Source organism: Sinohyriopsis cumingii, chromosome 4, assembly GCF_028554795.1.
Source record: "Sinohyriopsis cumingii isolate HCF-2022 chromosome 4, ASM2855479v2, whole genome shotgun sequence".
In the NCBI taxonomy this organism is placed as follows: Eukaryota; Metazoa; Mollusca; class Bivalvia; order Unionida; family Unionidae; genus Sinohyriopsis; species Sinohyriopsis cumingii.
The window spans coordinates 35,184,002-35,198,980 of NC_142964.1; the positions used below are offsets into that span (position 1 = coordinate 35,184,002).

General features: G+C 34.3%; 1 protein-coding gene across 1 annotated transcript in view; it reads right to left on the reverse strand.

Moving 5' to 3' along the window:
- LOC149800923 (death-associated protein kinase 1-like) overlaps positions 1-14,979 on the reverse strand; it is a 275,082-nt gene that overhangs the window by 40,505 nt on the left and 219,598 nt on the right. Inside the window, exons 13-18 of the mRNA XM_089954984.1 lie at positions 12,132-12,230; positions 11,549-11,647; positions 10,859-10,957; positions 7,264-7,362; positions 5,402-5,503; positions 4,793-4,891 (exon numbers count right to left, since the gene is read on the reverse strand). Of these exons, the coding sequence (XP_089811110.1) occupies positions 4,793-4,891; positions 5,402-5,503; positions 7,264-7,362; positions 10,859-10,957; positions 11,549-11,647; positions 12,132-12,230 (597 nt within the window). The remainder of the gene's footprint in view (positions 1-4,792; positions 4,892-5,401; positions 5,504-7,263; positions 7,363-10,858; positions 10,958-11,548; positions 11,648-12,131; positions 12,231-14,979) is intronic.

Below are 14,979 nucleotides of genomic sequence, written 5' to 3' on the forward strand. Positions count from 1 at the left end.
TACAATGGACATGAACCTCTACTACAAGTGTAATATGATTGACATGAATATCTATTACTAGTGTAATATGATGGACATGAACTTATATTACAAGTGTAATACAATAGACATGAACATCTAATACTAGTGTAATATGATGGACATGAACTTTTTATTACAAGTGTAATACAATGGACATGAACCTCTACTACAAGTGTAATATGATTGACATGAACATCTATTACTAGTGTAATATGATGGACATGAACTTATATTACAAGTGTAATACAATGGACATGAACCTCTATAACAAGTGTAATATGATTGACATGAACATCTATTACTAGTGTAATATGATGGACATGAACTTATATTACAAGTGTAATACATGGACATGAACCTCTACTACAAGTGTAATACAATGGACATGAACCTCTATTACAAGTGTAATATGATGGACATGAACCTCTATTACAAGTGTAATATGATGGACATGAACTTATATTACAACTGTAATACAATGGACATGAACTTATAATTACAAGCGTAATACAATGGACATGAACCTCTATTACAAGTGTAATATGATGGATATAAACATCTATTACAAGTGTAATATGATGGACATGAACTTCTATTACATGTGTAATACAATGGACATGAACCTCTATTACAAGTGTAATATGATGGACATGAACCTCTATTATAAGTGTAATATGATGGACATGAACTTATATTACAAGTGTAATACAATGGATATGAACTTATAATTACAAGTATAATACAATGGACATGAACCTTTATTACAAGTGTAATATGATGGATATAAACATCTATTACAAGTGTAATATGATGGACATGAACTTCTATTACATGTGCAATATGATGGACATGATCCTCTTTTACAAGTGCAATATGATGGACATGAACTTATATTACAAGTGTAATACAATGGGCATGAACCTCTATTACAAGTGTAGTATGTTGAACACAAATCTCTGATGAACACAAACCTCTATTACAAGTGTAATATGTATATGAACCTTTATTACACATGTATAATAAAAATATCAACCATTATTACAAGTGTAATAATAATATCAATCTCTATTACATGTGGGTGGGCCTGATAATCAGGAGCTTTAACTCTACTAAATGATGACATAGAACACTGAAAATAAATTCAGCCAAGACTAAATAATATCTAGCTGCATACCAAATTTGGTTGAAATGCAATAACATATTAGTGTGCAGAAATGAGAGTAGGACTTAATTTAATGTCTACTCCTTTGTGAGAAAAATGGGACTGTTATCCAATAAATGATGCAGTTTATTCATCACAAGCTAAAAGGGAAAGGGTGGGATGTAAAAACAAAGTGGTTCAGGAATCTTCACATTTGAATATATAGGCATTTGCATTGCATAAGGAAACAATTTATATAACCACCTTTAAAATACAAAACTTAATTCTCATAATTGTAATTGTAAATTAATCTAAGTATGACAACAATATCATTTGATTGCTTGCACTTAGATTTTTTTTCTTCCAATTCAGAGAACATTCATGCATTACTTGAATCAATGAAATTAAAGCAATAAAAAAATGAAAAAAAAAACAAATCCATGAAACTCAGGTAGTATTCATGAAATTCTCTAAGACACAGAATCAAGGCAACTTAAAAAAATATCTATTTTGCAAATAAGCTACTAAATGCTTGCACTAATTTACACCAACAAGAAGGCCCCAATAATACTGTCATCCATATTGTTTGGTCAATAATTAAAACATATAAACTTAGAGATTGAGCGAAGAGTAATGAGAAATGAAATATTTGAAATACACTGAAGAAATATAATTTGTCAGTGTCTTCATTACAAAATTTAGTTTTCAACATAATGGTAACATTTTATGTTGCTTCAAATGTTTGGTTTCCAAATTCAATTACCATATGTACCCAGTTGTAATTCAAGTCCAACTGCAAACTGCACAGACTATGATTGCATTTGCATAATACAGTGGCAGATCTTGGTCTATGCAGTTTGTTAGGAGTGAACAAACAACATGGACCCTGACAAGCCAACACATTATGTGACCGCAAATCAGGTTCTATGTTGTATGCCATTGAACCCAACTTAAAAGCCAGTATATATGGCATTTTCCTTGGAATCAATTCTTGTGGTTTTGCAAAATGTGACATTTTGGCAGCATTATTGTTCCACATAAGAGTTACTACTGTATATACTCACTTTTAAGTTGGGTCCCACTGCCAACTGTCTGGACCCAGATCTGCCATCACATGAGCTGGCAGATCAGGATCTATGCAGTTTATCAGGAGTAATCAGAAGAACAAACAACACAGACCCTCATCTGCTGACACATTATGTGATGGCAAATCTAAGTGTGCAGTTTTGCAGTTGGACGCGTGAGTGTATACAGTATAAAAGATGGTGTGGCCACACAGACTAAATATCTGGGCACCATTTATGGGTATATGACAACAGCAGCCTTATGGAAAATAATGCCAATTTAGTGTTACAAGATGTTGTTGTTGTTGTTGTGGGGTTAACGCCATTTTTCCGCACACGATAGGCTATGTATGGTGGCCAGTATTAATGGTGGAGGAAGAACCTGGGAAAACCCCGGGAAGAACCACCAACCCACGTTACAAGATGTAAAATGGCAAAATATTTATTTCTCGAAAAATAATGGTGGAAAAATGACTGAGACTGTACAAAGTGTTAGTAAAACCTGGGTAAGTTACTGCTGTTGAAATAAAACAGCTGGTAAAATGTAGAAATGTTGGATAATGCAGGTGAATGGTGGCATGTGGTGTGTGTAGGGTCATTCACATAATCATAAAGACTGGAATTCTTATGCTTGCCAACCATTGTAAGTCTGAAGACAGTCATTTCATCTGTTAAGCTGCTGATGTTAGTATTATGGTAATACAATAATATATGTACCCAGTGTCATGGTATACATATAACATGTACCCAGTGTTGTGGCATACATACAACATAATATATGTACCCATTGTTATGGGATAGATATCTTATAATATATGTATTCAGTGTCATGTGATACATGCATCATAATATATGTATCCAGTGTCTTGGGATACATGTATCATAATATATGCATCCAGTGTCTTGGGATACATGTATCATAATATATGTACCCAGTGTCTTGGGATAAATGTATCATAATATATGTACCCAGTGTCTTGGGATAGATGCAATCATTCTCCATGACACAAGTCACCAGGAAAGTAAGTCATCAAATTGCATAATGAAACAATTTTTATTTATAAAACAAACTTGTTTATTTTAATTTAAATGATAATTAAAAAGTCATAATTTTGGTTTAATATTATTTGCATAAATATTTTTATTGATCTCAACCCACCAGATCAAGATTCTCAATTCTATCTGGTCTCACTCATTTTTCTTTCTCTTCACATTTATAGGTTCTTAATTTTCACACAAGGTTAAGGTAGAATCATTCTTTGTAAATAAATGAACACCATTTCTTCACACTGTGCTTGTAAAACATTTTCACCCATATTTTTTCAAACTAATACAAAATGACTGTCATCAATGTGTTATCAATAAATTGTACCCAATGGCAATCTCCAAAGAAAAGTATGAAGTCACTGCCATAGTTTCTGATCACACCCATTCACAATTACAGAAGTTATGCCATCCAGCATTATAGCAGTCATAAGCAGAGCAAAATATTTTTAATCGCAAAAGATATATCTATAAAATAGATTTCTTTTAAAAATAAGCAAATCTCAGATGCAAGCAAACCTCCATGGTAAGCTAAGCATGAATTTCTAATGAGTTAAGTGTAACATTAGAAACGGTGAGCTATTTTCAAGCTTTTAGGTCACTGCAACATTAGTTGTGGTTCTTTGGCCTTTACCGCACTGGAAACATAGTAAGAACAACAACTAACATAAGAAAAGGTCAGAGAACTATAACGGTTGCATGAAATTATCTAAATACCATTCCATTCTTTGAAGCAATCCTCACAGAAACAATTTTTAAGTCTGCTGTAAGAAAATACAAAAAATGTTTTAATGTTTTATTTTTTGTCAGGACAAGGATGATACTGTGTAAGTTGAACTAAATCTCTATAGATTCTTTGTTAGTAATCAATGCTTTTATAGAGAATAAGATACATCACACAGCATAATGAAATAAACTTTCATGGGCTCTTGAAATAAGCCCATTCTAAAATACAGCACTCTGGATCAGTGAGAAGTTTTTCTAATATAAAATAGAATAAATAGATAAGAGCATAATCACTGAAATAAAAAAAAATCTTTGGAATTATTATAATTACTTTTATTAGAAGTTAACTAATCTCATTTTGCAGTTGTGGCAGGGACAGAGTATTGCAAGGGGAGGTTAATACTCTGGTGTTTGTATTAATTTCCAAGTCTAAATATCTCCTTTAAATCAACTGCATGCTTTGAGGCTTTCAACAACTGACCTAATTAAAACATTTTTTTGTTGGGCTAAGGGAAACACATAGCATGTTACCTTGAAATATGTTCACTACAACTTTTGTCATCATCAAGAACCAAAATGTATGCCTTTTGGCCTCAAATGATGATGGTAAACTATGATAACACATAAAATTTGCTGGTGGGTTCAAAAACACTGAACTAGTCATGTCATCATGTAGTAGCCCACAGGCTACTGGAATAAAAGTTGGTAGCCCAGTAGCCAAGATCCATTAATTTTCTGGCAACTTATGGGCTCTGAGAACAAGATTTATCAGATCCTTGTCTAATTTACTTTTTACCTTATTGGAGAGGTCTGGATTTGCTCCTGCCAATAATAGACATCTAACAATCTCTGTATGGCCTGCCTTACTGGCAATGTGTAGCACTGTCAGCCCATCCTGAAACATATAAAATCTTAGTCATTAACAATTCATTGTACAAATTTGGTCATCTTTTATCTAACATTAAAATTAGAGAATAAATTTAAAACCTGTCAATAAAAATAATCTGAGGGACTTATAGAATGTGACCTTCATGAACATGTCGCTCATTTGCTCAGGTAATTATCTAATAAATTTCAACATAAGAAGAGGTGACTGCAATAGAGAGGTTTTTACTACATAGGGGTTACTATTCTAGAAAGGTTCAATTGTCACTATAGGCAGTATTTGAGGATTATCTTACCTGCACTAGATCATCTTCTAACAAGATTTAAATGTCATTCTACAAACAAAACAACTCAAAATGTAGCCCAAAATAATTATTTTGCTAAAATGTTACTGTCAATAGAACTAAATTTCACTGAGAGTAGAATTTATTTAAAGAGAGAGAGAGAGAGAGAGAGAGAGAGAGAGACTGAGATTGATCAAACATATCAGACACACAGAGTGACAAGGTGTTTTACATACTCTAGTTTTGGTATTGACTTGACAGCTGCAGGCACACATGGTCTGTACAACAGCAGTGAGACCCTCTCTAGCTGCACAATGCAAGGCACTTTCACCTGCCTCCTGATAAATATGGAATTTTTAATTAATCCATGGCTATGAGTCATTAATGGATATTAATCAAACATGGAGTAGGTTATTTTACTTCCTACTTTTAGAATTTAAGAATGCTTCTGACTTTTCTAAGACATAATTTTTGAAAATGGGTGGTTATACATGTACAGTTGAGAAGCTAGACCTGGCAATAAAAACAACTAAGTACATAAATGGCCAATCAAATGCTTATCCATATGCCTTTTCACTATCACATCCAGGGAGGAAAATTATGGGCCTGAATTCAGTAATTTCTCAAAAGAGGGTTACCAGTCACCTGGCTGGGCAGACATCTTTGCTCACCTGCATGGCAGAATTACCCATAAGTGCACTATCTGAACCAATAACCATCAGGCACAAGGACAATGGAAGCACAATAAAAGGGAAAAGGAAGGGCGATTAAAGAACAATGGAAGCTAATGCAAAAGACAAGTGTATTCCCAAGGGTATTCCTGTAACTGCAGATAAAAGTTCCTGCAAGACATCAAAAGTTTTGAGACTTACTGATACAGCAAAACTTAAACAAAATCTTTGACTAAGTCTTGTCTCTAAGGAACATAGTGGAGTGGAAATGAGCTGTTGTGAATGGACGATCCTTTAACCTTTTCAAAATAAACTTAAACTTACCTTGGAGATGAATGGGTGGGTGAGGTCAAATAGGGAAAAAGAGCAAAGATTACTGATGCTAAAGTGCTCAAATGGCACCAAAAAAAAATCAAAACTCTTCTGTACATACTTAAGAACATCCAGAAAAAAAGACCAACAAGAACTGGAAGAGATGTTACCACTGTTGCTACTACTGTTATAGGTGATGCTTACTCCCTCATTCCTTGCTATGTGTCATAGAGTTTGCCCATGTGAGAAAGAATATGAGATATAACTATCTCACATGAGTACACTCCCTGACAATGCAGATGATGCCATCATGCTATTCACATCATGAATATCTGCAATGTTTGTTTCTCAAGTCTTTTGCGCACTGAACCTTTTTAACATCCACTATCTAATGATGATTAGACAACATGACATCATGAAAAGTCTTTTAGTGAAAACCCAACATTGTTATCACCATCCATTTATGAGGAACAGTGATAACTAGATTTTCAATATGTCTGATGTTGATCATACTGGATGTATGTTTTAGGACCAACTAGATCATGGGATGAATGTGATGGCATTCCTCCAAATAGTTTTAGAGGAATAGTGATAACAAACTAGTGCTAACGGATGACAGCAAAAGACCATTGCATCACTTAACTCTTCTGTTCTATGACCAGTAGAATTAAAAACAGATCAACATTTACAGTTTATATAAATACAAAACCTGTACATGATTTGTTCCGGAATCTGCAACATCAATAGATTTCAGGAGTAGTAGTACTGTATTTTCATGTTTTAAGTTAACATGATTTTGGATATGTACAAATTATAGACTATTGTAATCAAAATTATTTCTTTTTCCAACAAAAAAAAGAAGACTGAAACAAGTTAATAGTTCTTATGTACAGCTAACCATAGTATTCTTATGTCAAAAACACTTCACAATTATAATTCATTCTGAATTAACCACATATGATTTTTGAAAACTAAAGATTGAGTACATATATATTATATCGCATGATACTTTTTCAGAATAAGTGAATTTTTTTTCCAAATTCTACTTCTGTACTAAATAATTATAAAAAAAATATGTATGTATAAAAATTGATGAGATGACTGACAGTAATTACCTCCACAATAATGTCCATTTCACATCCAGAATGCAAAAGAAGCAAAGCTATGGAACTATGTTGTCTATTACAAGCCATATACAGTGCCGTGCTACCTCGCTGAAAAAGATAAAGATAAGTTTTCATTGAAAATCATCAAAATGTGACAATTAATGAGAATTCTGAAATGCATCCAACTGAATGTTGTTAAAAATTGACATCCATTGCAGACTAGCAGATATTCTGAATCCTTTAATCCAATCAAATGCTGTTTAACAATGATAAATTGGCAGATGTGCCAAACTCCATTAAGCCAATCCAATGTTGTTTAACAATGACATTCATGACAAATTGGCAGATATTCTGAATCCTTTAAGCACTATGCTTTTCAATAGCAAATGGCTAATCAAAGTCTTGCCATATGCACTAGAATACACTGTACATATAGGTGTAAATTTACATAAATAAGTTTGGATGTGTATTAACATCTTATCTCATGGTTGTTGTTGGCTTGACTTCGCTTGTGAAGATTAGGAAGGGGTATGTCCATGTCTATTGCATGCGTGCTTGTGGCTGACGAGCCCTATATGTGACAGGATTGTTTTTCTTCCAAGATGGTCCGTCTGTTTTGTTCAAAAGTGTCAGCGGCCTGGTAAACTGTACGTCGCCAGCTTTCACGGTCAGCAGCTTGTGATGCCCATTGGCAGTGATTGATGCCACAGGTGGCGAGGGTCTTTTTCAAGGCGTCTTTATATCTCTTTTGAGGTGCCCCTCTATCACGGTGGCCAGTTGAAAGCTCACCATACAGTGCGATCTTTGACAGGTGATGATCCTCCATCCTGGACTCGTGCCCTGCCCAGCAAAGCTGTATCTTCATGAGTGTGGCCTCAACGCTGGTGATCCCTGCTTGTTTGAGGACTTCAGTGTTGGTGATGAAGTCAATCCAGTGGATGTTGAGGATGGTGCAAAGGCAGCGCTGATGGAAGCGTTCAAGGAGGCGGAGGTGACGGCTGTAGGTGACCCATGATTTGGCACCATATTGGGGGGTGGTCAGTATGACAGCTCTGTAGATGCTGATCTATGCATCTCTCTTGAGACTGGCGTTGTGCCAGACTCACTAATAGACTCTGCCGAAGGCACTGTTTGCCTTGGCCAGTCTGTTGTCTATTTCTTTGTCAATCTTGGCATCAAAGGATATTACACAGCCCAGTAGGTGAACTGGTGGACTACGTTCAGCTCTGTTTGATGAATGAAGATGCTTGGTGGTTGATACTCTTCCTTGGGAGCAGGCTGGTGAAGTACCTCAGTTTTCTTTAGGTTGACCTCAAGACCAAAAAGCTGGCAAGCTTCTGCGAAGCAGGATGTTATGCGCTGTAAGGCTGCTTCCGTGTGGGCAGCAAGGGCAGCAGCATCTGCGAAGAGAAGTTCTCTCATCAGTTTTTCCAAGGTCTTGGTGCGGGCATTTAGTCGCCTAAATTAAAGAGGTTGCCATCAGTCTGAAATTGGATATAGATGCCATCTTTGTCATCAAGGTCTTCTGTTGCTTTTTGGAGCATCATGTTGAAGAAGACTGAGAACAGTGTAAGGGCTAAAACACAGCCCTGTTTCATGCCATTTGCAATGGGGAAGGTCTGTGACAAGTCGTTATTGTTTCTGACCTGACCAAGCTGGTCTTCATGCAGTTGGATGACCATGGTAAGGAATTTAGGAGGACAGCTGAGCTTTTCAAGGATTTTCCACAGTTCAGTTCTGCTCACCATATCAAATGCCTTCATCAGGTCCACAAATGTGAAGGTGGTGCACAAACAAATATCGGTACATCTAAATAGTTTGTCAATTTTATCAAATGAAGACATTCCAAAGTTTGATAATAATGATTAATTTGTCTCATTATTGTATGCAATTCTTTTGAACAGCAATGAACATGCATCAGCTCCCTTCTGGTAAAACACAGTTTACAATCCATTCAAGGCCATATTTCTCTAACTCTTCAAACACTAAGTGGAGGGGGGGGGGCAAAAAATTTCATGGATTTGATGGTAAACATAAACAAAGATTAAAAGTACAAATAAAATAGATTGACATTGGCGAAGAAAATCATCCTCCCTCATTGGCATACACCTGCAAATTCTAAGTCCCAAGGTAATTATAATTTCTACATAATAGAAAGATAGCTATAATAGCAACAGTCAAACTCTGTTTCACCAAACATATTTAAAGACTTCAAAGTATCAACAATTTGATAAATAATTCTCAGCAAATAAAATTTTAAACTTAGAAATGGTTTTAAAAATGAGTATGTTCTTACTGGAGCAAAATCAGAATTAGAAAAAGACATAATTACTTGCAAACAAATATCTATAATTGGTAAATTCTCATCCTTAATTACATCACACAGTTTATGGCAGCTTTTCTCTCCTGTTTTAAATCACAAATTAATAATTTCATTCCTAAGGTGTTCTGGTTTGCTAACTTGTATTGTTCTATTGAAATTTATGCATCTTGTAGTCTAACAGTGATTTTTAAAAATCTGGTTCACAATAATTTTTTGCAAGAGAAGGGAGAGTCTAACGCAAACCTGTGATCTTCAATTGTCAAAAACATTACAGTTTACTTCCATTGCTTTCTGTTAGAAAGCAGACATATATTTTAAAGGGAGAAAAAAACCTGATTGCATTACATGACTTTTACATGTAATGTTTTCTAACTGCACTTAATTTCAATAGTAAATGCAGATCTTGCTCATAATAAATTTAATGGATTTCTTGATGACTTGTGCCTATTTACCAAGTTTACTTAAAATCAGATTTAAAACATCTCGTTTCTAGAGTGGTAACTAGTTGAGCAAGATCACATCATTAGTATACATGAAACATGCTTAATATCAAACTCATTCAGGATCTTGATATAAGTCCACATTCCAAGTTTGATCAAAATTAGATCAGAAATATGGCTTCCAGAACAGCAACAAGTTCTGCTAAATAGATGCAAGATCAACTCGTTAATATTAAAAAGGATTTTACTCATTTTGAACCTTGTTTGAAATCTTGAAGATACAAATATATATTCCAAGTCTGATACAAATCAGATCAGAAATATGGCCTTCAGAATAGTAAAAATCTCAAACAGATGCAAGATCAACTCATTAACATGGCTGCATAGATATTGTTCTTTAATAATCGTCATAAAGAGCTTGATGAGATAGGTGTATCTTCCAACTTTGATCAAAATCAGACCAGAAATATTGTCGACAGAATAGTAACAAGTTCAGCCAATCATATGCAAGATCATCTCATTTATAAGCAAGGATCACACTCATTATTGAATATGCCTTAAATCTTTATGAAATAATCATTTATTCCAAATTTTATCAAACCAGACCAAAAACCATGATCTAAAGAGTGATAAAAGGCAAAAATGAATTGATGGATGGATGTGTGGGTGGATGGATAATGAACTCTAGTGACCCTGATATTAATAAGGACCGGTCAAAATCGTACTGCTTTAATATGTGGTGCTGTGATGCATTTTCCTGGGTCAGTCAATCAAATACATGTCTTCAAGTTACACAGCAAAAATTTATCAAGATTTTCCTCATTTACTTAATTAGAAATACCTTGTCAAGTAAGTCAAATGGTATTCCAGCTTCTACCAAAATTTTGACACATTCCAAATGACCTCGAGAAGCTGCACAGTGCAAAGAACTTTCTCCATCCTGAAGGAAAAAAACAAAAAGTAAAATAAAAACAGCCACCTAACCAGAATATATTAATCAGTCATTCAACTAAAATATCATTGGTGGGGGGGGGTTTCTTATCTTTATGTGAAACATATTAATACATTTGTCTTTTGTTCATGCTACATCAGGTCCAACTGCAAACAACACAGACCATGATCTGCCACTGCATAATGTACCAGCAGATCAGGATCTAAGTTGTTTGTTCTAGTGATTACTCCAAACAGACTGGGTACACCAAGATCTGCACATACCAATTTCAAGTATACTCAGATTTTGTTTACAAATGAGAAAATTAAATTTGGTTGTTTTATCAAATTTAATTCTGATCAAGTTCTCAGCATTATACAAGTTTTATTGAACAGTTTAATTAGTTTAGTAAAACTATGTTTTATGTGGCAACTGTAAAATGACTTACCAAACCTGTACATGTCTTTAAAACAAAATTAAAATTCGAAATCTTGGCATTGCTTCTGCTGCTAATTCTGGAACTAAGATTCTTATGTTTCACCCTATGCAAACACACTGGGGACAAATATGGATATATTTCTATGATGTAGCTGTACTTACCTTATTTTGTAAGTGGAGTTTAGCACCACTGGCACAAAGTGTGTGGACAATCCTGACAAAACCATGCCATGCAGCATTGTGCAGAGCTGTCTCATCAAGCTGTTAGAGAAAAATAACAAAATCAGGCCCAACATGAAACAAGAATATTGGAAACAGCTGCCCCCACCTTAATTACATCAGTCAAAATGACACAATTAGCTGACACAAAATTTGGGTCCCTGAGACCTAAAAAGTACTATAAAAAGTAGGGGTGCACTAAACTAGAATGCATCACTGAAACTGCATGACTGTCCAGTAAATTACTTGAGAAATGATAGTTTATTAGTTTATTAATTACGCAAATGGTACCCAAAGTCAGTTATACCTAAAAAATATGCACTCCAGACCTACTCTGGGGGCAAAAGTGTAATATTAAAAATGATTCATACTTTACGGTTCATAATTCTAACATAGGAGGATCTGAGAAATGTTTCTATTTGGGATGGGTGGGTGTTTAACAACACTTTGAACACATTATTTGCTGCACTGTGCTGAGGATGTGGGTTGGAGAAAATCATAAAATGAAATTAAGCCCAGTACTCACATTGTCTCGTAGATTAATGTCTGATCCACAAGAGCAGAGAAAGTCTATCACAGATGCATGTCCATAGCGGGCAGCGACATGTATTGCTGCTTCCCCAGACTGGATAAAAAGTACATAGAGTTTACTGTGATTCTTTAAATAGGATCCATCATTTAAGCTCATTACAGTTAATAAAAATAACATATGCATTCTTCCCTAATGTTATAAAATGTTTTGTTGCTTTTGAATTCAATTACAGAATTAACTAAAATCAATTTTTCTCCAGGATTCACACAGGCTCCTGGTATTTGATGACTTTTCCTGACCAGAGACAAATTGTCCCTGGCAGCATATTTCATCTCTCTCTCTAACACACATACACACACACAGACACATACAAACACAGACACACACAGACACACATACTTTCCATTGTTAAACATATAAAACAAAGGTAAATGACCTGTCACTAAAGTGTCCTCCACCCCATTCCTTCTATTATATTCAACCTTTTTATTTTAAAAATGCTGTGTGAATGTGAAGAAAAAAGAAAAACTGATTTAAAATGATTTCAAATGAGTTAAGTGTTAATCCAATATATATATATATATATATATATATATATATATATATATATATATATATATATATATATATATATATATATATATATATATATATATATATATATATACATGCAAATTAAATTACTGCTGATTTTGTAATGTTACAAAGTGATGATGAAATAAGCATAAAAATCACTGGTTGTTTAAATATATATACTTATGTTCATACAACAACAAAAAACAGTATCCTTTTGCCTAAGCTGTTTTAAAGCTAGGTTGTAACATCAAATATCTAAAAAATGTTTAATGATTAACTTGACATCGGATGAAAACTAAATAATGGATGAAAATTAGGCAGAATACTGTAGTTAATTCAAGCTAAAAGCTGAAAAAGTGACAGTGTTAAAGAGGATCCTGCATTGAAAGAAAATGTCAACAAATGTTGTAATTCTGTCTAAAAAGAAGGAAACAAAACCCATAAAAAGACGCACCAAGGTCTATGAAACAATCTTTGCATAAAATCACAACTAAAATTGTACATGGTTCCAGAACTATTCTGTCCACAAGCAACATTACATGTAAAGATCCAAAGGTAACTTAGAGGGACCAAAACTCCCCCAAAACTGAGTAGATCAGACAAAACCCACATATGGCATGTGTAAGTCTAAAAACAGACAACGCTTTAACCAAATTCCATCAGAATGTGCTGAATCATTATGACTTAATGCTGATGCCAAGTAAAGATATGAAGCTAATTCATAAGGACCATAACTCTCTAGGAATAAAGGAAGCTAATTCATAAGGACCGTAACTCTCTAGGAATAAAGGAAGCTAATTCATAAGGACCGTAACTCTCTAGGAATAAAGGAAGCTAATTCATAAGGACCGTAACTCTCTAGGAATAAAGGAAGCTAATTCATAAGGACCGTAACTCCCTAGGAATAAAGGAAGCTAATTCATAAGGACCGTAACTCCCTAGGAATAAAGGAAGCTAATTCATAAGGACCGTAACTCCCTAGGAATAAAGGAAGCTAATTCATAAGGACCGTAACTCCCTAGGAATAAAGGAAGCTAATTCATAAGGACCGTAACTCCCTAGGAATAAAGGAAGCTAATTCATAAGGACCGTAACTCTCTAGGAATAAAGGAAGCTAATTCATAAGGACCGTAACTCTCTAGGAATAAAGGAAGCTAATTCATAAGGACCATAACTCTCTAGGAATAAAGGAAGCTAATTCATAAGGACCATAACTCTCTAGGAATAAAGGAAGCTAATTCATAAGGACCATAACTCTCTAGGAATAAAGGAAGCTAATTCATAAGGACCATAACTCTCTAGGAATAAAGGAAGCTAATTCATAAGGACCATAACTCTCTAGGAATAAAGGAAGCTAATTCATACGGACCATAACTCTCTAGGAATAAAGGAAGCTAATTCATATGGACCATAACTCTCTAGGAATAAAGGAAGCTAATTCATAAGGACCATAACTCTCTAGGAATAAAGTTGACAAGACATAACTCACAAGAAACATATTGAAAGGTTCTTGAGCTATGCCAGCTATAAGGAACATCTCTTGTGAAGATATTTAAGTTCACTGTCAAAAATTAACTCTATCCACATTTGGTGTTGATGGGACAAAACCCATAGAAGGTAAACCTATATCTAAGAGACAATGAAAAACACCATATTTATTGTCTAAAATCATTTTCTATTAATGGTAACTAAATAAAGATTGTAACATTTGCTTTAATTGGTGCAAATATACTGTGATTATGTAAAAGCATAACAGAGTGATACATCCATTACAAAGGAGATCAGTTAGTTCCTAGAACCAAAGTTTACACTTCTACAGAACTCTACATTCTAGTCTTTTTTGTTCTGATCTGAACAGGGGACCAGGAATTATAATAAGATGCAGATGATTAAATGTACAAACATGAAAAACATGCATCCAGTCAATAATTTTTTAAAACAAATACACCCAGTGCCAAGTTTTAAGGACTACACATCTTAACTGCATTGGTCTAATGTTGTATCATTTGTTGCTCAAATTTATATTTTTGCTATCTCCGAGAATTTAGATTACAAACTAAATCAGTTTAAGAGGCTTCATATCAACCATAATGAATGTAACTCTTGGGACACTATAATAATTGGGACACCCTAAATTACTTTCCAAAATATCATTTTTGTATGGTCTATAAAAGTTTAGGCAGAAAATCATATTAATTTCTTTAATGTAATATATCTTGTAACACCTTAGACACTTTTTTCTACTAGTCAATCAAGATATTCCATT